This window comes from Equus asinus, chromosome 25, assembly GCF_041296235.1.
Source record: "Equus asinus isolate D_3611 breed Donkey chromosome 25, EquAss-T2T_v2, whole genome shotgun sequence".
NCBI lineage: Eukaryota > Metazoa > Chordata > Mammalia > Perissodactyla > Equidae > Equus > Equus asinus.
In genome coordinates this window covers 56,146,899-56,172,039 of record NC_091814.1, presented here as the reverse complement: position 1 = coordinate 56,172,039, position 25,141 = coordinate 56,146,899, and the positions used below count along the sequence as shown (strand labels likewise).

The 25,141-nt window shown below is 57.2% G+C and overlaps 1 protein-coding gene across 4 annotated transcripts in view; it reads left to right on the top strand.

The window, feature by feature from the left end:
* Positions 1–15,244: 15,244 nt before the first annotated feature.
* The window catches only part of CNTN2 (contactin 2), a 31,847-nt gene continuing 21,950 nt past the window's right edge, over positions 15,245–25,141 (top strand). The window contains exons 1-2 of one of the 4 annotated variants that reach the window (XM_014829445.3): positions 15,245–15,356; positions 23,859–24,013. In XM_014829445.3, coding sequence (XP_014684931.3) covers positions 15,352–15,356; positions 23,859–24,013 — 160 coding nt within the window. In that variant the 5' untranslated portion in view covers positions 15,245–15,351. Of the gene's footprint in view, positions 15,357–15,449; positions 15,705–23,681; positions 23,703–23,858; positions 24,014–25,141 lie in introns of those variants that run through there. The other 3 variants (XR_011498303.1, XM_014829450.3, XM_070497925.1) reach the window with 3 other exon arrangements.

Sequence of the window (25,141 nt, the reverse complement as noted above, 5' to 3'; positions counted from 1 at the left end):
CCTCTTTCCCATTTCAACCCCTCTGATCCTCTTTCTCCTACAGATCACCTCTCCTGAGCCCCTGGAAAGCAGGCTGTGGCCTCTGTGCCAGGTCATACATCTTTAACCGTCAGCTCAGTCAACACCGTCTCAGGAGGTCTTCCCCGACACGAGATACGGTGTGCACAAGCACACACATACACAGCCACCTCTGCACAGGCTGGTTTAGATCCCATGTCTCTCATGGAGTCTGACATACGACATTTATTGTCCTTTTTTTTTACTAAATTATAAACTTCCTGAGTATAAGAGACTATTTTTTCATCTCTGTATCCACAGGCCACGCCTCACACAGCAAGAACAAAATGAATGAATATGAATAAATGAGTGAATGAATGAATGAATGAGACAGCCGTTCCTTTGAAAGAAGAGGCTAGGTGAGTTCCAGATTTTTCTCATCCTCTTTGGATATTGGATATTGAATAGTGGACTGGATATGACATTTTGGGGGTGGGGGCACCCACTGGCCCAGTTTTAGACCAGGAGCCCCACTCAGTGGGACAAGTGGAGAGATGATGCGTGCGTCTTATCTGAAGAAAGCCAACCTCAATTCAACTGAGGCCAAACAAAGCGGCTGCCTCTCTTCAGAGCCCCAGGGACCCCCAGCGTATCTGTCATCCCTCCTCCCTGTCTCCTGGAGGCTGTGCCTCCCAGGCCATTAGAAATGCTAATCTCCAGTGTGGAGTTGGATTAACCGAGCCAGTGGTGGGGGGACAGTCATCTTCCAATCTTTATTAAGAGTGAATGCTATACCCGCTCTTGCCAGCTGCCCCCAAAGAGATGGGATCTGGGAATTCGTTATAGCCCCTCTCATCAAGGCAGCCTCTACTGCTCACACCATATTGGGTGGAGGGGTGGGGAGCGCCCGTTTCGGCCTCCCCCTCCCCGCTTAATGCATCAGAGCCCATTTGTTTGATGTCGGCTCCTGCTGGAGCCTGGGCCAGGCAGTGGCCTCAGAGCAATTTGGAGCCACAGCTGTGGCCCAACTGCACAGCCCCCAACCCCCGTTCCCACCCCCACCACACAGCCCCTAGAACTTCTGCTGATTAGCCTCAGACCCCACGGCAGGCACAAAGGCCCCTCTTTGTGTAGACAGGGAGCTGTCTGGTAGAGTCCACAGACAGACTCAGCCCTGGCTTGAGTTCGGTAGGAACTCACTTTACCCACACAGAGCCCGAACGAGAATTGGGACCCCTCAGCCTCCCGTGGGAGACCCAGCAGAGCAGCTGGAGGGCAGGGGGGTGTTTCTCTTAAAACAAACAAACAAAATTACTTAGTATAAAAATCACAACTTCCCCCTAGCGAGGCTGAATCCTATTAAATGGAGGGTCCAGAATTGATCTGGGCAGGGGGTCTGCAGTTGGCAGCGGGAGAGAGTCCTGTGTAGCAGGACAGTGAGGTGGGGGCTGGGAGCAGAGGAGGAGCAGTGACAGGCAGAGGAAAGAGTAGAGCAGCCGTTCTCAAAGTGTCATCCCTGGACCAGCGGCATCACAAAGACCTGGGAACTTAGAGCCGTGCAAAGTCTGGGCCACACCCGTCTACTGCATCAGAAACTCTGGAATCTGGGTCTTAACAAACCCTCCAAGTGATCCTGATGCCAGCTCAAGTTTGACCCCAGATTAGAGGGACACAATGAGAAGGCTGGCACTCCAGGGTGGGACCTTCCCCGGGTCCCCCAAAGCATCAGTCAAGTCTACCCAGGTGATGAATTTGCTTCGTGCAAGGTGGGTATCTTATACAAGCGAGCCAAGTTGGTGAATTCCACATCCATTGTTGATGCAGCGTGCGCAAAGATCACAGGAGAATGTGGGCTCAGAGCACAAGCCGGCGGGAATTAACGAAAATTGTGGGAGAGACTTTGACTTTCACAGACTCGGAAACTGGCAGGAAACTGAGCCGTTTGTTCATTGGTGTTGAAGAGGCAAGAAGGCTCCAGATGGTGTTTGGGTCACAATACATTTACGTGACTTCAGAGGAGAAGGGGAACTCCTGACGTGTGAGGCAGAGTGACGGGCGCTTGACGCAGCTTCTCTGTTACCCTCACACCAGCCCTTCGAGGCAGGCGGCCTCATACCCTGTTGTGCACGAGGGGACTGCAGCTCTGAATGGCCCAGTAATTTGCCGAAGGTAAACGACAAAGCCAGAACTAGCTACCAGGTCATTCCGACTCCAGAACCTCAGCTTTCACTCTTACATTTGGTCTGAATGGGCATCTCTGTGAAGAATTTGCCCTGGTGTCTGGGCTTCAGAGACATCCTGCCACAGCAGCCCCTGCCAGCTCGTCTGCAGGATCCATCAATGATCTGCCCCTTACTACTCCTCTCCGCTCCAGCAGGACAGGCCAGCTCCTGATGCCACCCAGGAGAGCCCCGGGGAGCCCTGCAGAGGGCTGGAGGTGCCGTGCAGCTCACGGTCATTGTTGTCATCCTTCTCCAGGCCTGCCTTGAGTACCAAGAAACAGCCAGGACTCTGCAGACAGGTCCAGCACTCACTGCGTTTCTTCATCTCTAAAACAGACTGTAACTGTGGCTCCCTCGTAGGTTGTTGTAAGGATCAAATCAGTGAAAATGGGAAGAGTTCTAGGAAGAAGGCGTGATGCTAGTAAGCACTATATAAGAATTTGTTAAATTTTAAAAAATGAATGAATCCCCCTACACTTTGCCCTTCTTCTGCCTACTAGAATGTTCTCCCTAGCCTCTACTTCGTCCTTCAAAAGATCTACCTCCATCCTTCAGGGCAGACTCAAATCCCACCTTTTATAACTGCCTTGGCCCACAGGGCTCTCTCCAAGGAGCTTCTCTTGCCTTCCTGCCCCTCCGCCCCTTGGCCGTCAGCATGAGCTCCCAAACTGCCTCTCCCATGCCTGGGCGGCCTGCAAACCTCGGGAGGGCAGGACCCACACCTCAGGCCTCTTCTGCCTTTGTGGCACCCAGCCCTGTATCTCGCGCAATGGGTGCTCCACTGACCTTTAGGACTCAGTGGTCCCGCAGAGCAAGGAGGCCCTATTTGTATTCAAGCTGTATTTCCTTGCCCAGCTAGTCATTTAGTCGTGTGGTATCGACAAGGGTGGATGGGGGCAGGCGGTATTTGTCTTCCTAAAAGCCAGTTTACCAGCTTCCAAGTGGCTGGATGTGAGGGCCAGCGATGAGGATGGACAGCTAGATGCTCGACCTACGGCCCCGTTAATTAACTTTCCCAGAGGCCCCTAAGTGCGCTCGTCTCCTTTAAAGACTAGGAACCCACCCTCACTTATGGGAAAGGACCGTCCGTCTTTCACCTCCGTCAGTCCCTCCCCTTCTAGCTCCAGTCCGGCTGCTAGGACACAGCACGACCCTCTACTCACCAGACAACCCATGTGGCAGAAGAGGATGAGGCCAGACATCCAGCAGGCCTGGGTCTGTCCTAAGAGAGAATGACCAGAGCACAGGCCTCAGCCAGGGCTCCCTCCTTAGGCCCTGGTCCAGGTGGACCTGGTGTGGTTATCTCTCAGGGTGATTCTCCCCGAGACTTAGGAGCCCGACTCCCAGACTTCGCACAGGAGAAACCACCTCTCCCGGGCCACAGGCATAAGGTTCAAGGCTCCTTCCTTCTCAACGCCGACAGCATCTCTCCCCAGGGACAGGGAGTTGGCAAAGACCCTTATCGATGGGATCATCTCTGAGATTCAGAGGAGCTAAAATCTGCCATCCTTCTCCCTCCCGAGGCCCAGCAACAACCTCCATGAGAAACAAAAACATACCCAGTTCTTCCCTCCCAACCACTCCAGCCGCCTTCCCAAGTCTTCCGCAGGGCTGTGCCCCGGCAGGGCTGGGGTAGTGCAGGCCAAGGGCTAACTGCAGGGCTAACTGCACGGCTGGACGGCTCGTTCTCAGGAGCCACAGGCAGTCCCTAGTCAGCAGGGGCCTCTCAGTTACGTGCGTGCGGCTCAGACCCCCGGAAGTCAGAGCAGGGGTCTACACGGTCTGCAGATTCCCCACATCAAATGCTGAAGCCAGAACCGGCTCCCCGCAAGCACGCAGCCTCCTTCCGTGTCAGCTGACGCCTCCCGGGGAAAGCAGGCTCACGTTTCAAATCATGGCCAACCAGGCAGTACACAGACCTACAAATACACAGATTCCCAAGCTGGACGGAAAGACTTTGGGAGTTCCAGCTGCCCTAGACTCTCGCTGGCCCTCTGCCTCCCACCGAAGCAGACAGCCGGGAGCAGGGCTGGGCCTGGGGGGGGCTGGGGCAGGAAGAAGCGAGGCGGCAGCTCTCAGGAATCTTGTCCTCTCCTAGGCTGAGGACTATGCAGGTATCACTTTAGTTCCCAGGAGCAAGCAGACCCCAGAGCCAGGCAGAGCCTCTGCACCCCCCTCCCTCTCCCCAACCGACCAAGAGACATCCCCCCCACCACTTCCGATTCTCCAGCGCCCTTCAGAGCCGTCAGGCGTACTCTCCTGGGTCCATCAGTGGCTTTTAACGGAGCCCCCGGCTTTCATCCTATTAGTGAGCCCAGAGTAATTACAACTTCATTAGCCAAATAGCTTCTTGGTTCGGAGGTCCCCCAACAAAACAAAACACACACCCGCTTCCCTCCATCTGAAGTCCGTCCCCCAGGGCGCCAGCTAACAAAGTAGCAGGCTCCAGGGAAACCGCAGGGAAGGGGAAGAAGCCACGGACCCGGCCAATGGGGGGGCCGCAGCCCCTCTCCGTGGTGCATGTGTCATGTGTCTGCTGGCTGGCCCCCTGAGAGGTTTTTGACAGGGAGAGGGATGGCACTCCAGCAAATGAGGGGCGTGACCCCCTGCATCTGTCTGCTGCCCCTTGCCCTCCGCCCTGCTCGCCTTCCAGTCCTACTGACCATCACTTGATGGCCAGATCACTTCCCGGATGGACGGGCGGCCTCCTCCTCAGGGGTGGGGGGGTTCTCTGGCCAATTCCCAGAGGCCTCTAGTCTCCCATCTATACTTCAGCTGCCGCAGCTCCAGGGACAAGGAAGCAGAGCATCTGCCAAGCAAGCAAGGACCATCTGGCTGGGGGCCCTTTCGCCAGCCCCAGCCACCAGACAGGCAGGCATGTCCCCGACACCTGGGAGAGGTTCCCCTGCTCCCTGTCACTAATCTGGCACCCCACACCTCAGCGTTAGAGGGAATTTTCTTTGGTCTAAATTAGCTCCACATTGCAATTAAAACCGTCCCCACTTGGGGAATTGCTTATTGTCCCTCTCTTTTCCTCTTCTTTTCATAGGGTTTAGGAGCATGGAGTCCAATCCTCCCGGCTCTAAGCAGGACCCAGCCAGCCTGCTCTACCCAGAGCCTTCCTTAGCTACTCCCAGCCACGCAATGTCAATCACAACCTCCTGCCTCTCCGGCAGGCCAGGTAAGCATCCGGGCTGAGGCCACCAGCTCCCGCCATTCCCACTGCCCACTCTCCACCAGGGGAAGGTGCAGGCTCCCTGAGACCCTGAGACACATGCCCCTTTGTCCATGAAGCTTTCAGAGAGAGCTGGCCGCTGCTTCTGGGGGCTTTGCGAGGAACAGCTGGCAAATTCTCCTTCCTGCTGAGGGCCCCTCTGCTTGGATCCTCAGCCGGCAGGACTCCATCTGCTGGGGCTGGACCCAGAGCAGGAGGATAGATGAGATGACCTCCAGACAGCCCTGCCACTAACCAGACTCCAGGCTTTGTGCAGCCTGGCCCTGGCCCTGGCTCCAACCTGACCCTGTTCTGCCCCCAGGCCCCACAGTTCTGCCTCTGCCCTCCCTTCCCCCAGCCCCAACCCACAGCCAGCCCAGAGGCCAGGCAGGAGGACCCCTGCTCCCTGCCTTCAAGGAAAGGGGGTCCCCAGAGGCCAGGCCAGCTGTGCACGCTGTGCCCCTGCTTGTGTTCCCTGAAAGCAGCCATCCTTTTGTTAATTCTGCAATTTCCCAAAGTGCCAGGAGCATCTCATCTGACAGTCACAGCATCTGTTCCTCTCACTCTCCAGAAGGCCGGGTGGGAGCAGTGCCAGCCCCTTCCCTGAGGCTCCCCTGCCTCACATCCTTCCATCAGTATGGGCACCCTGCTCACCTGGTCCCTTGGCAGTGCTTCCGATTCCTCGCTGCATCCCTGGCCCCTGGCTTCCCTCCTTATGGCCTTGGTTAGCAGCCTCAATAACCCTTGTCCCTTCTGGGGCCAAGCTCACCTGCCCAAGAAGATGGGCACCTGTCCTCTTCCTCGGGGGGCTGCAGGCAAAGTGGCTGTTCCCCCATGTGAGGCCTGCCCAGGGCCGGGAGCAGGTCTCAGAGCCCCAGGGCGCCAAGGAAAGGGGAAGCCTTGTGCTTGGTCCTCCCCATTGCCCCCTCCCCATCACACAGCCTTTGGGCTGCTCGGTTCCAGGGCAGTGGAAGTTCTGACCAGTTCCTCAGCCCAGAAGACCTCCCAGGAACCTGGCCTGCCTCTGTCCTGAGCTTTCACACAGGGTTCCTCAAGCTCGGCCCTGCTGACATCTGGGATTGGGTAATTCTTAGGTGGGGGCACTGTCCTATGCATTAAAGGATGTTTAGCATCATGCCTGACCTCTGCCTGCTAGACGCCAGCAGCACACATCCCACCCTCATCACGATAACCAAAAATGTCTCTGGACGTCACTGAAGTCCCCTGGTTGAGAACCACTCAGCTAAGGCACTGAGAGTCAGTGACTGACACCCCACCCCACGTTCATGCTTCCCAGGCTCCAGGTGACAAAGGGACAGCTTAAGCTAGCGGTTGGCAAACATTTTCTGTAAAGGCCCAGAGAGTCAATCTCTTCAGGTCATACAGTCTCTGCTGCAACGAGCCGACGTCGCGTGAAAGCAGCCAGACAGCGTGTGAGTGAACGCGAGAGGCCGTGTTCCAATACATCTTTATGAGCATTGACATTTGAATTTCATAGTATTTTCATATATCACAAAACATTTTTCTTTTTATTTTCTTCAACCATTTAAAAATGTGAAACGCGTTCTTAGCACATAGACCACACTCCTGGCTTCAAGGATCCCAAAGGATCCTTGTCAACAGGGTCCCTGTTGACCTGCTCCTAGAGGTTAACAAAGACAGGGCAGAGGCTGAAGTTGTGGACGGGGTCCTGCTCCCCTGAGCAGGTGGAGGGAATCAGTCACCCCCGGTTCCCTTTGGCCCAATAACTCTGGGTACTGTTTTCAGTGGGGTGACCCCACTGACCTCAGCAGGACCAGCTACATAATTTGCAGTGTCTGATGCAAAATGAGAATACTGGACCCCTGACTCAAAAATTATAATAATTCCAAGAGCACAGCAGAAGAGCATTAAGCCAGCACAGGCTCTTCTGAAGCCGGACCCCGTGTGACTACAGAGGCTGCACACCCCAAAGCCGGCCCTGGACCGCAGCCTTTCCCCAGGAAGATCTGCACCCCAATCACCAGTTCTGCCAGGCTGGGGACAGGCTGTTCTCTCTGACCCAGGGGAACAGCATCTCTCATGGGCCTTCAGGCTGGGCCACCACATATGACTGTGCCCTGCCGGGGACATCTGATGAGGGGGTGAACGGGAGCTAGGCCTGGCCCAGGCTCCCCTCACTGAGGTGTGTGCCCTGGGGCGATGCTGCATCTGCCTGGAGGGATTTGCACTAAGTGGGCGGCCCTGCCTCCACGTCATCCAGGATGGGGAAAGAAGTAGCCGGCTCTGCACAAACATGGTCTGCTCTACCCGCATCCTGAACCCCAGAGAGGAATGGGTGGCCCACTCATCAGTTCATTTAACAAATATATACTGAGCCCCAGACACGATTTCGAGGGTACAGAGATAGAAGACTCAGGGTGGGACATCCCGTCACCATGCAGATCAGTGAAAGGGATGCCTGTCGAGGGACAAGGACACTGAACAGGGCCACCCAGTGCCTTAGAGAGGGTCAGGCAGGCCAGGCTTCATAGAGGGGTGACACTGGACCAATTCTTGAGAGCAAGGAGGATTTAGCCAGGTGTACCTAAGGGAGAAGAGTGACTATTCTGAACAAGGGACCACCTGAGGAGAGGGAAAGGAGAGAGGCCAGCCCTTTTCAGAAAGCGGTGAATATGGCAGGAGTGAGCTGGGTTGGGAAAGGAAGAGGGGGGCAGGTGACAATGAGCTGAGAGCGAGAGCGGTGTGTCACAGGAAGGAGCCTGCATCAGCCTGGAGGCAAGAGAAGCCGAAGACTTTTCAGCAGGAGAGTGATTTGCATTTTAGGGAGCCTTCTCTGACAGCTGGGGAGGGGAGGGGACAGGACAAGACAGGAAGCAGGAAGCCTGGCAAGGACAGATGGTAAGAATTCAGGTGAACACAGGTGAGGGGGGCAGTGAAGGTTGGGGGCATGCATAGGAGAGGCTTCAGGAGGCAGAAGTGGCAGGACTGAGTGGTTGGCAGGACCCAGGGGAGGGGGAGGGAGGGAGGAGTCATTGAGGAGGTGAGGTCTGGAGGGCAGGGAACCCAGGAGGAACGGCAGGTGGCCAGGGCAGGGGGCTGTATCAGTCAGGGTTCTCCCGAGAAACAGAGTCAGTAGGGTCTGTGTGTGTACAGTACACACATATCACGTCTACGTGTGTGTATACATATATACAGACACACACACACAGGATTTATTTCAAGAAATTGCCTTACACAGTTGTGGGGGCTGGCTCTGTTTTCTGTAGGCCAGCTGGCAGGCTGGAAACTCAGGCAAGAGCTGATGCTGCAGTTTGAGAGCAGAATTTCTTCTTCCTCAGGAAAACCTCAGTTGTGCTTTTAAGGCCCTTCAACTGCTTGCATGAGGCCCACCTACATTATGGAGGGTAATCTTTTTACTTAAAGTCAACTGATTGCAGATGCTAACCACATCTGTAAAGTACTTTCACAGCATACCTAGATCGGTGTTTAATTAAACAGTTGGGTACCGTAGCCTAGCCAAGTTGACACATAAAACTCACCATCACAGAAGGGGTGGGTCCCATGCAGGGATGTGAGAGGCCCATGGACATCCAAGTGAAGACTTCTGGCTGGCTGGTACAGGTCTTAGCCTTTCCAGGTCCTCATCACCTCTTCTCTGCCCATGCCTGCCTAGCCGGCCTCCCTGCCTCCAGGTCTGCATCTGCTTTGTGTGGTGCTCCCTCCCCACCGCCCCGAGGGCACATCTCAGCCCATCTCCTGCTGGCTCAGACCCCTCCGCCAGTCCCCGCTGCTCTCCAGTGAAGCCCCTCCAGGGCTCACGAGGCTTCATGGACGGTCCCAGCATCCCCTCCAGTCTCGTCCCACCTTGCACCCTCAAGTCCAGACATGCTGACCGACTCTCTCCTCAAGCTCACCACTTCTGCCACGCTGCAGCCTTTGCACGAGCTGTCGCTCCTTCCTGGAACCATGTCCTTGCTCCCTCCTCCCAGCCCATGCCATGGACACCTGATCTGCCTAGTGAGCTCAGAGTCTCCCGTCAGGACTCAGCTTTCTCTGAAATGTTTTCTCTGTTCCTGAGCCTCACTAGGCCATGGCAGGCACCCCACCACGACATTTTGCGCAAACGAGTGACAGCGCTTACTGGATTGTATCTCCATTATTTGTACATGTCATCCCGCCACTGCACTGTGAGCTCCTCACGAGGCATCTCACGTCTTATCCTCCTCAGCATTTGAGACAGTGCTTGGTACAAGAGGTGCTCAATATTTGCTTATTTAATGGATGGGCGGGTGGGAGGGTGGATACGACACTTCTCTGACAATTTCTGCCTATCATTTATTGAGTGCTTCTTCGGTTCCAGGCACTGTGCTAGGAGCCTTAAGTCGTGAATTGGTCCCGGCTCTCGGTGACAGGCCACAGAAGCAGACTTTGGCCACCATAAGCAGAGAACAGACTCACCACAAGGCTGTCAGGTGGCCTGCAGAGTCAATGAGAAGGCTCACGAAACCAACTCAGAAATGGCCAGAAACCAAAGGAAGCTAGCCAGCAGAGAGGAGTCGAGGCCACGTCTCGGGAACCGCCGGACCAGGACGCCATCACTGGCATCACCCACACGGGACAGTCCCTCCAACGGTGCCAGGACCTTGAGACACCCACTGCCCCCTCCACTGCTGTCCCACATGTGCACATCACCTCGTCTCATCCACACAACCCTTTGAGGCAGTCTCATCTCCATTTTACAGATGAGGAAGCCGATGCTTAGAGAAGCCTGAGGGCGCACAGCAGCCAGTCAATAGAGCGGGTGGAATTGGCATCAACATCTGACTCCAAAGCCCACTGCCATCCCCCGGCTCTGTGCCGTCTCCTTCCAGGGGGCACCGCTCACCGTTCTGATGTAACGCAGTTCCCTGGGCAGCGCTCACAGCAGCCCTGAAATTCCAATGTGCAGCTTTTCAGTAACCATATATTTTGGGTGCATTCTTGGCCCTGACAAACTGTAGTGGGGAATATAAAGATAGCAAAGTCAGCACAAGAAGGCTGAGTGAGGGGCCGGCCCGGTGGTGCAGCAGTTAAGTGCACACGTTTCGCTTCTTGGTGGCCCAGGGTTCGCCGGTTCGGAACCCGGGTGCGGACATGGCACCGCTTGGCAAAAGCCATGCTGTGTTAGGCATCCCACGTATAAAGCAGAGGAAGATGGGCATGGATGTTAGCTCAGGGCCAGTCTTCCTCAGCAAAAAAGAGGAGGACTGGCAGCAGTTAGCTCAGGGCTAATCTTCCTCAAAAAAAAAAAAGAAGGCTGAGTGATTAGAGAAAGGGTCTGTGCACTGACGTGGGTTGATTGAAGCTGCTTCCAGGAGATTGAACATCAGACATCCAGAGATCCTCGAAAACAGGGGTTCAGGGCTGCGCTTAGCCACCCCAGGCAGGCTTAGTAAAGAACGCACAGAGACGGCCGCTCTGGAGCCCAGCCACATCCAGGGCCACAGCTGCCCCCAACCGGGACATTTCAGTCTTGCCAGAAGATGCCCGCACCAGGGACGTCCTTCTCAGATCCAGATGCCCAGCTGGCGTCTTGGGTCGAGCTCCAGGCAGGGAGCCCGAGAACACAATCCTAGGCCCAGCTCTGCCTCCACCGCTCATGACCTCGGCCCAATCATTTGACCTTCCTGAGCTTCAGTTTCCCTGTGACTCAGTCTCTCTCCACTGCACCTGCCCTCCCGCTCTCCCCCCTCCCACACCGGCCAAATCGTTTCACAAAAAAAACTCAGGGTTATTTGAGCTCTTTGGAGAGACCATATAAATGCAGGGCATTATTAGCATCATTACTATTAAATATTAATAATGACATTAGCATTGTCTATTATAAGCCTGCAAAAGAAGCTCCAAGAGCCCTGGGTTGAAATGGCTAAGAGAATAATTAGGCCCCTTTGGGCCACAGACCCCTCCAGGGCCTCAAGTGAAATTAGGAAGGCAAATGTCGTCAGAGAATTGAGATTTCCCCTCCAGACCCCCGGCTCGGTCAGCTCGGCTTCTCCTGGTCCGGCACATATCATGCCCTGTCCGGTCGCCAACAGCGCCACGCCAGGAGTGCACCCCCCACCTCCTCTCTGTTATCCAGGCCCAGTTCAGGACGACACCCCACCTTCACCCACCTCCCAGCTCCTGCCTCGCACCATCGGAACTTATGGCAGTTATTCTCCTGCCTGTGTTCACCCAGTCAACAATATTTATGGACTGTGTGCTGGGCACTGAGCTCAGTGGAGGGTGGGGGCTGGGAAAGAGAGGCATTAGTGAGGTAAGCCCTGCCTTCAGAGACTGCACAGTCGAGGGAGTAATCACCGGTACTTTGTGTGGCACTTGGCCATACAAAAGGTGCTTTTAAAAATCGCTATGTTGGGTCGGGCCCGGTGGTGCAGCAGTTAAGTGTGCATGTTTCGCTTTGTCAGCCCAGGGTTCACCAGTTCAGATCCCGGGTATGGACATGGCACTGCTTGGCATGCCATGCTGTGGTAGGCGTCCCACGTATAAAGTAGAGGAAGATGGGCACGGGTGTTAGCTCAGGGTCAGTCTTCCTCAGGAAAAAAAAAAAAAAAAAAGAGGAGGATTGGCAGCAGATGTTAGCTCAGGGCTAATCTTCCTAAAAAGAAAAAAAAATCACTATGTTTCACAAGTCTTCACAACCATCTCAGCAGGAATGAGACTATTCCCATTTTACTGATGAGGAAATGGATTCTCAGAGGAATTGTGTCCTTCCCTGAGTTGCACAGTGCCATCTTGCTAGGAGTGACAGAGCTGAGACAAAGTCCAGTGCTCTGGACTGCAGACCCGAGGCGCCCCGACCAGCGCAGCAGAGAAAGCTGCAGCTGCGTGGGCACATACCCTGTGTTTCAGATGGGGAGGCTGAATCCCACAAAGGCCCAAAGGAAGTACTGGTTTTACTAAGTAACTACTATGTGCTTGGCACCGTCCGTGCATAATCCAACGCTCACATCAGTTCAGTGAGGTTTGTGTCTTAACCTCCATTTTCCAGATGAGGAATCTGGGACTCTGTTCTAGGCAGAGAGGCTGCTCCATAAGCACATGGTCTCCTAGGAGCTTTAGAAAAGGGTCTGATGTCCAAAACTAGAGGTCCAGGTGCTGGTGGCTGCAGAGGCCAGGAAAGGATGTGTGAGGCTTGGGCCGAGGAGGAGGGAGATGAACGCCATCAGAGCCGGGGGGCCCTGGCAAGGTCTCAGGCCCTCCTCACTGGTCCCCGGTGGCTGGGCCCATGGCCCCTCCGTGACTGTTTGGAGAGCCACTGGACTCCTTTGCTATTGATCCGGTGGAGCTGCCGCAGGAGGGAGCAGATGGTCTGGGATGGGTTGGGTGGCCCTCGAGATGCCTTCTGGGGGCTCCCCCTCCGGGGGTCGCCACATGTTTACAGGCAAATCAGTGACCCATTTGATTAGCCACCTGATCGTCTCCGCTGGCCTTCTCTGCCCTGTCTGGGAGTCTGTGGGGACTGGACTTGGAGACGGGGTGTCCCGCTCAGGGCAACGCGCAGATGTCCTGATGAGGTGCCCCTTACGGTCCACCGTACTGAGGATCTGGGCACCTGGCAGGCACCAAAAGGGAAGACATTGTCCTGTCCCTACTCTGCCCACCCTGGAAGGGCAGGCAGTGGGCAGCGGGAGCAACAGCAGCGAGGTTCAACCACGGATTCTGGAGACAGACTGCGGCTCTGCTTCTTGCCTTGTTTACTGTCTACTTTGAGCAAGTTCCTTCACCTCTCTGAGCATCACCTGTAAAGTGAGGACAGCAGTAACGACACGTGCCCCTTGGGTGGGTAATTCAGGTGAAGCGCTGGGCACAGCTCCTGGCAGATTGGAGACACGCTAACTGCGTTAATAATTTCTATAATAGTTAATAATGATATTATAAAATATTTTGGTCATTATCAAGCTAATGGATCTCACAAGCAAAACTCAGCCTGGACCCCGAAATGCCTTCCCTATGCTCTTGTCAGAAACAGGAGCACCTTAGAGGCTGGCAGTGAGGACCCCAATAACCCCCAAATACGTCTGTCCCAGGCTCAGCTGAGAGGTTGAGCGGTCAGAAGATGAGGGGTTGGGAAGGTGGGACGCGTCTCCCAAGTGCAGGCCCGGGTGTGGTTAGTGCCATGGTTCTCACTTACTGTGGCTGCGGGAGTGCACCTGGGGCGGGGCCGTGGGTTGCAGAGGGATCTGAGAGAATCTTAGAGACCCAGGTCACCTATGCTAATGGAGGGGGGACCGTGGCCCTCCCCAAGGACTCAGCCCCCACCACAGGGGCAGCACTGTCCTAAAATAGTCACAAAGACGGCTGTCTCAATCTAAAGCAATCCTTGCAAGCATTTCCAGACCCTTGGCCCCTGAGGCAGCCAGTGCCGCGGCCGTTGGGCCATCCCTCTCTTGGCAGCTGCCTTCTGCTTGGAGACAACTTGCAGCCGTCTCTCCAGAGCTTGGGCTGACCTGGGTGGCATCAGCGGGCAAGGTTCACCTCGGGAGCTCAGGGCCAACGTGCCAGCCCAGGAAGACAGACGGGGCCACGGTGGGTAGAGGCAGGAAAGGGAAGGGCGTCCTGGAAGGATGTGCGGAGCAGCACTCCAGGTTGTCAGTGTCAGCGCAGTGAGGCGTCTCTCCGCCAGGACAATGGGGACCGTCGCCCGAGCTGAGAGAGCCCTTCAAGGAGGAGCAGGAGGGCGGCAAGGGAGAGCAGGTGGGACCCGGGCAGGCATTCAGGGCCTTGGAGGCTGGGCAGCAGGCCCTCCCCCCTCCACGTCCCTCCCCCTTCTGCAGGCCCTCTCACTCGGCCCAGGTCTGTCCCCGGCCCCTGTGCCCGCCTCCGCTCAGGCAGACGTGGAGCCTCACTCCAGGTTTGACAGGTTTGCCATTTAAAACTCTGAGGCTGGCCTGGCCCTGCCAGCTGTTTCAGCATCTGGACTGCTCACGGTCTTGCCTGTGTGAGCCGGACAGCAGGTGGACCGGAGGGGGTGAGACAACAGTGACAGCCTGACAGGGCTGACTGCCACCGCAGATGGCTGGTTGGTCTGTCTTGAGGCCCCGGCCGTCCTGGGCACACCCCCCGCATGACAGGAGCAAAGCAAGAGAGCTATGTCACTGACCTGGTGAGCACCTAGAATCTCAGAGCTGGCAGGGACTTTGGCCATCTTTAACCCCTTCAGGTTAGCAGTGAGGCTCAGAGAGGTCAGGGCACTGAGCCTAGCACACACAGCCAATCAGTAGCAGGGCTCAGACTGCCCTTCAGAGGTTCAGACCCGCAGTCTATGAGCTTTTCATGATATCAAACTGCTAGTTGATTAAAAAGGGCCTTGGACCCATATGTACGAAGGTGGAAAGATGTCCAAGATCTACTATATAGTTAAAAGTATTTTGCAAATCATGATGCATTGTGTAATCCCATTTTCATAAAATAATACTAATAACTCATGGAATTATACACATGAAAATAATAAGCTTGGAGGCATGGAACTTGAGTTGGTTAAGGGACTTTCACTACCTATTTTTAAATTTCTTCTTATGTTTGGATATTTTGACAAAGAACCCGTGTTACTTTTAAGCAAGGAAACAACAAAGATGAAGATGTAGGGTAGGCAACAGAGGCCCCTCCATCCCACTTGCCCCACTGAAAGCTGGGGATTCTGATTTGCATCCCTTCCTCTAGTAAGGGATTTCTGGGGGACACAAGGAGTCTGGCTCCAGAGTCTCCAGGGTTTGAGGAGTAAGCCACTTTCTCTTCCCCCTGCACCCCACCCCTCTCCCACTCCTTCAGCTCTGGGCTGGGCGGGGATGGGGGGGGGCAGGCAGGCCAGACAGCGCCCGCTCTGAGCTGAGCTGCCCATGCATTATGGAAGACGCGGGTGCCCTGGCTCGCTCCTTGCTCCTTAAATGACAGCAAATGAGGTAAAGCCGGGAGGGTGGGGACGGGAAGGGGGCGGGAGGGGGGCCAAAGGAAGCCATCTCCAGGGCCCCCCAAGCGTTGGCTGAGGACCGGAGCCAGCCAGTGAGCGGAGCCTGGGAGAGGGAGGAGCACATCTTGATGCAGAGATGCTGCAGTGGCTCCGGGCGCGCACACACACACACACACACATGCGCGCCCCTAGCCGCCGCCGCCGCACCAGGACAGCACCGAGCCGCTGAGAGAGCGGGGCAGGAGCGGAGGTCGGCCCAGGGGGCTGGCGGCCGGGCTGGCTTGGCTCACCCCTGGAGCAGCGTCCACCTGCCGGAGCCAACACCCTTCTCTGGCGCCAGGTAGGGGCCAACCGCTTTTGTCTCCCAGCCCAGGGGCTTCCCAGGGCGCTGTGGGCAGGGGCTTCCACACGCAGTTTCCTCGCAACTTGGGAGGGGGCAGTGGCAGGGCAGGAACCTCAGCCTGCTGGCTGGGGCCAGTCTGACTTCTCACCCCAGCCCCACAGTGACTGCCGGACCAGAGATCCCCTCCGCCCTGTCTATGTGGGTGGCATCCTGCGGGGCCCTGACAGGCCGAGCCTGGCCAGGAAGCTGGACCCCAGCAGTGTATCAAGGAATTTGAGCCTGCCGGCCACTGGGCTGGCAGCAATGACTGCCTGCAGAGAGGGCAGCGGCTACAGGGCCTGCCTTGGGCGCCGGTCCGGGGCCAGACAATCCATGAGGCTCAGGCCAGACCCTGGCCTGCCCCCAGAAGTCCCTAGATGGGATGGAGCCTGGCTGCCCAGACTTGAGGTTGCCCTGGCTCTGCCTCTGCGGGGTGACCTCTTTGCAAAGTCTTGCTTCAGTTCGACAGAGGGGGAGGCTGTGGAAGAGGAGAGAGTGGAGCACAAGTTTGGGCAAAGGCCTGCCCAGGAGTGGGGACATAGGGAGGAGAAACTGAGGCAAGTCACATCCCAGAGGGTGAGAGGCTGGGACCACCGGGGCTGAAATTCCTGTTCTTCCTCCCACCCCCCAGCCTCACCTTCTCCTCAAGCCCCTCCTCCTCATCCTCACCGTGGGAGGGAAGGATCTGCGCGAAGTTTGGCTTTCTAGTAAGGAAAGGGGCTGGGGCTGAGGGGGAGGGGCACAGTTTAGGGGGTCTAGAAAGAGAGGGCAATTCAGGGGGCTTACAGGACGGGCCAGAGGTGGGGAAGCAGCCCGGCCAGTGTCCAGAGTCGAACCCATCGCCTTCTCCAGGACAAGGTCTAAGGTCTGGGAAGGAGGAAAGGGCAGTGAGAGGAGACCGTGCCTGTGGAAGGAGAGTCCTGCCGCTCCACGGGAACAAAGCAGGGACCCTTCAGCTGCAGCCCCTGGGGGCTGAGCCTGAGCCCCAGGAGGAAGAGCGTCAGCCAAGGTTGTTTGGAGGTTTGGGAATCCAGACAGACCAGGGTGGGTGGTCTTTGAGCGCCCACGGCCCCAGCCCTGGAGAAGGGTGGGTTTCCAGCCCCCAGGGTACCTGCCTCTCCTTGCCCAGCCTGCAGCTGGTCAGACCCTACCACCGCTTCCTTTCAGCCTGATTCTCCAAGGCCCCCCAGATTCCCTTCCCTGCCGAACCAGCATCCCTTCTCCTCTGCTCAGAGAGAGGTGGGAGGAGGAACATCCCAAATAATCCATTCCTTCGGTGGTCTGATCTCCCTTTGGGCAGCGGCCCCAGTCTCCTCTCCCAACCCTCTGGCCAGAAAGCTCCCTCGGTCCACCCTCTGAGTCTCCCCCTCCCAGCTGCACTCAGAGGGGCCAGAGGAGCCCCTGGACATCAAGGGCCACCTGCAGGGAGGCCTGCGTGGCCAGTGCTCCTGGGGTGGGGCAGGGAGCTGGTGTCCTGACTCTTAGCCTCAAGAGGAGGGAGTTCCTGCCCTGGAGACAGCGGCACCCAAGTGCCCCCCCCAGGGTGCCCCACCAGTTAACCCTTTCTAGCCAGGCTGCAGAACCTCTCAAGCAAGGCTTTTGCCACAAGGTCGAAGTTCTTCCTAATTTCCTGGGAGATCTATCAGGAGTCCTCAGCCAGCAAGATGGAGGTGGGAGGTGGGACAGACAGAGAGGGGTCCCTGAGCCCATGATGTCAAAGTCAATCAAGGTCCACCCATCCTTCCAGTGCTCAGCATGAGTGGGAAGGAAGCAGTCACACCACCCCAGGAGAAGTGTCCCCCGGTCTCTCTGCACTCTCTCTTACTGCCTGCCCGTCTTCCATTCCCCACCTGGCCGAGCCGTCCCTCACACCCCCTCCCCTGGCCACTGCACTCCTCCAGCTTCAGCCCTCAACCTACCCCCACACCCTACCCCCTGCCAGATTTCACTCCTTATGCAACTCCATTCCAGCACCTTCTCTGCCAGCAATTGTTCACATAGAGACACGTGTGGGCTGGGCCTCTGAGGAGCTGCCCGACAGGACGGTTGCAAGGATTGTCTCTGACTAACCAAACTTACTCCTCAGGAGTGAGTACACAGAAGGTGTCCCCCAGGCATCCTCGGACTCTAAGGCCACCAGGGAAGCAATATATTTGGGGTGTTTTGGAGGGATGCACGTCCCCCCCAAAAACATCCTCGAGCCAAATGTTTATGAGAAGGTGTGTCTCAGAGACAATCTCTAAGCCTGAGCGTGGGCGGTATCCATGTTTCTGGAGGGACTCCTAGGACAGGACCCGAGGGTTGAGCAGGAGGTGGCTCCACACAGGGAAAGACGAGCTAGAGCAAAGAGGATGCCAGGGAAGCAGGAGGGACCGAAGTTAGACTGCGGGAGGCACTCCCTCAGCAGGAAGATGAGAATCTCCTTCCCGATGACTCGAAGAGGGTGTGGAGAACCGGGGTCAAGTCCAAGGTTAGAGACATCGCTGCGTGGAGGCAGAGGCGGGGCTGGCTGACCCCGTAAACTGCCAGCCTCAGTTATCCTCCTTCAAATGGTAACAGGTGGAAGCACCCTTTTTATCCCCTCCTGCATGCTGAGCCCCTCTCATCCTTCTGGACCGCTCTAATCTAGACCCACCCCCCCAGGGCCTTGCTAACCTGGGATGTTCATGGGAGTTTCCGGGGGCTCCGGGCCCTGATGGGAACCATCGTGGAGTAAAGTCCTTCCTTCAGTTGAACGACTTCTGTTGCTACAAAATGAGCCCATGTTTCTTTGTTTACCCAAAGGGGTTGCAAAGAAAAGCAAAAGTGTGTGGTGTTCTCACCCAAAACTGAGCAGACTCCATCCCAGGACCCACACAGGCCCAAGTGCACCCCAGCACCTCCTCATCTAACGAGCCCCGCCCCCACACGGGGCGCCCTCCACACAGACCTACCGGGTGTCCTCCAGCCCCAGCCCACATCCTGTCACTGTCTGCCCACCTTGGAGACCCAGAGGCTGCCCACCCTCGGCCTGCCTGGAGGCAGCCTTCCTGCAGGGCAGCGAGAGGCGAGGCGCAGCTCACCCTGGCCCCAGAGCAGAAACCAGCCTGCGGCGAGGAGTAGGTTCGTACTCGCCCCCTCCGGGCTTGGCTCTGAACCGGCCTGCAGGAGGCTGTCCCAGAACTGCGGAGTCTCCTCTCGGCAGAGATGGGGATGTGCAGAAATTGCTCCGCTAATTTCTCCCTGACTTGGTTCTTCAGAGCCGGGTTGAAACAATTGTTCTTCCTCCTGGCATCTCAAAAAGGGATCCTTCTTCTAGAGCCCCCTCGCCCCCACATTCTGCCTCATACCACACAGGTGGGGCCGGTAGGAAAACCTCGGCTCTGGGCGTGGCTGGCCCCTTATCCTGGCCCCTCCCAGCTTCCCCAGCACTGAAAGCTCAAACAAATGCGTGAGCCCCAGCTCTCCCCAGAGGGCACGGCAGCCAGGGCTGGGGCCTCAGGGAACCCACAGCAAATACAAAGAGCCTGCAGAGTAGACTGAGGGGCGGGAAGAGGGGAGCACGCAGAGGGGCCTGGGAGAGACCCAACCGCATGCCTCCCCTGTCCCCATCCAATCCATGCCCCCAGTGGGGACTAAGAAGGTCCCCATCACACCTAAATCTGCCCTCAGGACCTCCTCCAGCTCATGGCACCTACCTTCCCCACTGAGGCCTCTCAACCATGGCTCTCCTCTCCTGGCCAGCTCCTGCCCCACCTGGCACGCAGCCTCACCAGGCCACCACAGACCCCTGTCCTCCGGAGGGGTGTGGGGATGGTTCAGACCTTCCTGGAGGACTGTGATCCTGTCCCAGCTGACAATTCCTTTTGTAGGTAGAGTCCTCCTCCCATATTAGGCCCTGCGGGCAGGCGGTGGGAGTGGTTGAGGAGTACCTGCTTGGGAGCGCCCTTGTGTGTGTCCTAGACAGGTGCTCTCCTGAGCACATGGTATCTGGGTGTGACTCTGTGTGTCCCTGTGCCCTCACCTGGGGCAGCATTCTTGCTGGTGCTTGCCCGCGCCCACTGCACCTGTGGGGCTTAAGAGGAGGAAGGCGTCTGCCCAGGGAGATTCTGGAAGTCTGTCATGTCCTAAACACTTGTGAGTGTGGCCCAAATGTCGTGACTGTGTGGGAGTGAGGCCGACTCGCAGCCAGGCACAGTGTCTGGGACACACATCAGTGTCCCTCAGTGTGCTGGGGCTTGTGCACGAGGGCCCATCTCAAGGATCCGTGAGGACTCTCAGTGACAAGATCTGATCTTTCCTGAGCACTCACGGTGGACCAGGAATGGTGCTGACCCCATAAGAGCCCCATGAGGTGGGCGCGTCCTACCCTTCTCATCCCCACTTTGCACTTGGGGACTGAAGCTCAGAGAGGTTAAGTAATGAATCCAATAGCTAGGGTTATACTGGTTACCTACACTAGGGCTATAGTAGCCACTAAGCACTAGGCCAGTTGGTATGAGGACCCACCCCGCTAACGGTGTGCTGCGCTGCAGGAGGGGGATGGGGGCCCCGGGGACCTCCTGCAATGCTTCTTCGCTGACGAGTCACTCAGTCTCCACCCTCGACTGGGCTTCAAACTCCCCCTTTTTCCTACCACCACCGCCGCCCCCGAAAACTGCCCAATCCAGGGGTGCTCAGATCTCCCTTGTCCCGGGGAGGAGAGAGGGATTCAGGGCCAGGGCTGGGTGGGCCACGCGGGGGCATTTAGGCAGAGCGTAGCTTTCATTTTCTGACTGGCTCTGTGCAGGGTCCTCAGCCCAGCAAACCCAGCCCTGTGCTGGGGTCCAGCTCACAGACTTCCACCCCCGGCTATCCCCCCGCCCTTTGTTTCCAGCTATTCAGCCCCCTCCCCGTGGTGCCCCTGAATCCCCAAGCAACCCGTCCCCCCACGTGCTGGTGCCTCACAGGACCAGCCCCCGAGGGTGCCGGCCTGTGTCTGTCTGTGCCAGCCTGTGCCTGCACCCCTGCGCCAGGGCAGCTGGCCTGGGCCAGCCTTGGCCGGCTCTGGGCCTGGCGTAGCTCCACTCCAGCATTCTCCTGACAAAAAGGCCTCCTCCATCCTGGGCTTTCTAGAATGTGTCATAGGGCAGGTGGCACGGGGAGATGACTGGCCCCTGCAGGTCAGGAGACATCCTCGGCTGCACTCAGCTGCTCAGGGAGCCCTGCAAAGGCAGTGATTTTATCACCGTCTCCCCAGCACCTACCACAGTGCCTGGCATGTGGTCATAAATTCCAGGATGGACATGGTCACAGGGCAAGGCTGGGTGTCAGCTGCCTCACCTTCAGGGAGGCAACAAGCTCCAACCTTTGACCCAGACTCCATGTGTGCATGTCTGTGCATGTTTGTATGCCCGCATGTGTGCGTGTGTGTTCACACAGGCCCTGGCACACAGCAGAGCCCATGCACATCTGAGCAGGCTGGCCAGTCTCTCCCCAAGGCAACCCCAGGTGCTCCTCAATCCCAGCCCTTCCCCCTCCCACGTCTTCTCTGAGGCTGCGGGTCTCAGTCCCCAGCAGGTGTCCCGGACCCTGGAGCCCAGAGGTGACTGATAAGTCTGAATTAAATTGAAGTTTAGGACACGCAGTGGGATTGTATTATCCATGATGTATAGTAACTACCTATGGTAGGAGAGAGAACAGATCATTCTGACCACTGTGGGGTGGACGTGAGCGAGCGATCACAGGGAAACAAGGCAGGGGCAGGGTCCTCACACCCTGTGCCAGGCAGGGACACACACACACATACACACAAAGACCAGACATACCCATGCACAGACACACGCACATACACAGAGACACAAAGACCAGACCACACACATACACAGGGACATATAGACACAGATACAAACATCACATACATGGACATGCGCACACACACATGCCCAGCCCGCTCTCGCCAGCACGGCTGGTGGGCAGCAACAGACTCCTGCCCCAGAGCCTCCAGCCCTGGGCACAGCTCCTGGCAGTCTGTCTCTGCTTTGCCTGGGCACACTCAGGGTGTGCCTGGAGCCCAAGCTTCTCCCAGCACTGGCCCCCTCACCCTCCCTGATCTCCCGGGTCTGGCAGGCCACAATGGGGGAAGCAAACGAGGACGGAGCACCTTCTCTGTGCCGGACTCCGGGAGACGGCACACCAGCGCCAAGGCATTTTCAAACTTTCTGGAGCTGCAGAACCCTTTGTTTAAAGAGAAGCTCATGGGAAGGTTGGAGGCAGCGCACCTCCAGGGCAGGGCACGAGGGCGTGGTCAAGACCAGAGCTGCGTTCTAACTGTGTGCACATGGGGGCATCTTAGGGGTTTCCCAGTGGGGGTGAGAGGTGAACAGGGCCATGAAGGATGAGTGCGCCTTGTGGAGGAAGGGCATTACCGGGGAATGGAGTCATATGAGCAAAGGCACAGAGATGGGGGTGTTGGGGGAACATCAGAGGGGCTGGAAGTGCCAAATTTCTGGGTTCAAGTCTGGAACCGAAAGTGGCAAAGACAGAGAGGGCAGGTGGTCATGGAGAAGTGGCACCAGGCCCCCTTCCTGACAAAGGGAAGTGGGTATGAGGCTGGAGTTGGAGTGGGGAGGGAGTGCCATCTGTTTAAAAACCATTCCTGCCACCGAACACCCAGCCTCCCAGCCTGCATCCTCCCTGACAGGCCCTGGGCCACTAATCCCCCCCTCCCCCTAGATCCTTCAGGCGCCAGCACGGCTGTTGAGGAAGCAGGAAAATTTGAGGGGTGCTGAAACGTTGAGGTTCAAAGGGGTTTGGGAACTCCTTCTTTCCAAGGGAACAGAGAGCGAAGTGAGATAGGGAGATCCTGAGCTTGCAGTGGTCCTCAGACCCTGCACTGGCCCCACGCGCAGTCTTAAGTCACCTGCAGCCTGCCTTCTGCACCTCCCACCCCCCTCCAGGGGACAGCACTTCCAGGCCCTCAGCCACTCTGCACTCTCTGGAGCATCACAGTCTCAGGCTGGAAGGGACTTTAGACAGTATTCATTTTGCAGATGAGGATACTGAGGCACAGATGGCATGGGGCTTGCGGCCAGTTAGTGCAAGAGCCCCCAGCCAGGCTCGCACCCCAGCCCCAGGCCCTCCCCACAACCCTTAGGGCTCTGCAGAGTGGGCAGGCAGGGCAGAGAAGCAGAGTCTGCAGCTGGGTTTCCTGGCTCCCGTGGCAGCTCTGACAGGGAGCTGTGGAGCCCAGCGACCAGGCTCACTCAAATAACCGAGAAGCAAACCCCTGAGATTGCACACTGTCCCCAGGACTCGGACAGTCTGCCCGAGATGGGGAGTAGACAGAAAGACTGGCCCTGCCCCCGCTCTCGGGGTAACTGATGGAGGGGCTCTGACTTGCTCTCAGCGGCCCCCGGCCAGGCACAGGTTCTCGGAGCCCCAGGATTTAACCATGTCTCCGCTCATCTCTGTGCAAGAGGGAGGCTCCTCTGGGAGCTGCGTTAACTCTTTCAGCCCAGAAGGCCTGTCTGGGCCCATCAGCCCCTCTGGTTGGGGAGCACTGATAACGGGACCAATGTTATGGCTCCATCATGCACACCACATATGTGCCTACCTGGGGCCCTGGAGCGGAGGGAGTAGATGGGTCAGTGAAACCCTTCGCCACCGCTGGAGAACAAGGTGGTCCCGAGAGGCTTAAGGCAGCTCTCAGAGGGGCTCATTACCACCACCACCCCCGGCAGTGTGGGGGCGTGGCAGGGGAGGGGGGTGCCCCAGTTACTAGAAGAAGATAGGACGAGCTCCCCAAACCCAGGCACAGCCCTACATGGAGAGCTATCACTGGTGAGCTGGTGGGTGGGCTCTCGCCTCCCACTTAGCCACTGCTTCACTTCCTGAGCAGCACCCTGCTGGCTGCGGCAGGCTGGAGTGGGGTACAGGGCAGAGCCAGACTCCCCAGGGGGCCAGTAGGAGGCACTCAGCCCTGGGAAGAGCTCCTTGGTAATGGCCAAGCCCCTTCCCCTGGGGCCTGGGAGGATGAGTGCTGGAGCAATTCCGGCCCCTCCTGAGGCTGAGCTAAAAGCATTGCCGACCCAGACGTGCCTGGAGCTGGGAGGGGCATCCTCAGCAAGTCCTCCCGTCCCTCTGCCTCCCCAGGTCCTCCTCAGCCTCCAGCCAGTGTCCTCCAGTGCTGGGCTGGGGCTCCTCTCCTCCGCTCCCCACCTCTGCCCGGACGGCCACCATGGGGACACCCACCCAGAGGAAGTCTCACCTGCTGCTGCTGGTTGCCGTGGCCCTTGTCTCCTCGCCAGGTAAGAGGGCTCGGTGGGCTCAGAAGGCCAGCTGGGACGATCAGATCGCTGTCTCGTTGCTATTACTTCAGTGATGACTACAGAAATCCTTGCTTCTGCATTGGCTGTAGCACTTAGGTTTCTGAGGCCATTTCCTGGCTAAAATTTTCCCCTTTGTGGATCTTACCTTCCCTTTGAGGTTAGGAGGAGAGGGAATGAGTCTTTCCCCTATCCTAAGTGAAAGAAGCATAATCCAGAGAGAGCCAGCAGCTTGCCTTGGGTCACACAGCAAGGTTATGGCAGCACCAGATCTCCATGACATCAGCCTAGAGTCACAGCCGCTAAGGCCGTGTGCGGTCCAATATGGTCCAATAACCACGTGGGCCCATTCAAACTGGGGTTCAATTTTAAAATTAGTTCCTCAGTTGTCCTAGCCACATTTCAGGGGCTAATAGCCATAAGGGACAGCAAAGATCACCAAACATTTCCATCATCACACAAAGTTCTGTTGGATAGTATGCTCGAGGGCCCCTGACATGAGGAGACAGGGATCCATACCACAAAACTCCAGGAGGGTTCCTCAGGCGACGCTGCGGCCTGGCAAGTGGGTGGAATAGGCTCTGGGAGAGGATGAGGCAGAGTGGGGGTGGGGGGTGGAGGGGTGCAGGCAAACTCGAGAGGGTTCTCGTGGAAAAGTCCCCATGCCAGCAGTGCCACGGGTCGGGAAGAGGGGCGGAGGAGGCGGCAGAAGGGAAGGAGGGTGTGGAGAAGAGGCGGTGCAGGCCGAGAGGCCCAGGCTAGCTGGACGCTGAAGAGCGAGCCAGGGAGGAGGGGCCAGGGACCCAGCCTGTCCCGGAGCTGCCTACTGCAGCTCTGAGGAGCCTGCTGGGACCGCCGCTTGGCCTCTCTGCCCGACCTCCAGCCCAGATCAACAGATGTTTCTTTGCTCCTTAGAGATCTCCGTGGGGAAGGATTCCCATCCTCCACTGTACTTCTGGAGTTCTGGCTGCCTCAGACTCCAGCTCCCCACCCCACATTCCTGCAGGGCTGCAGCCGGCACATTTTAGCTTCTTTGTCTCACCAGGGAAGGACTCCACTGGCACACTTTCAGATGCTCTCATTATGTCCTGACTGCCCCTCAACCCTGCC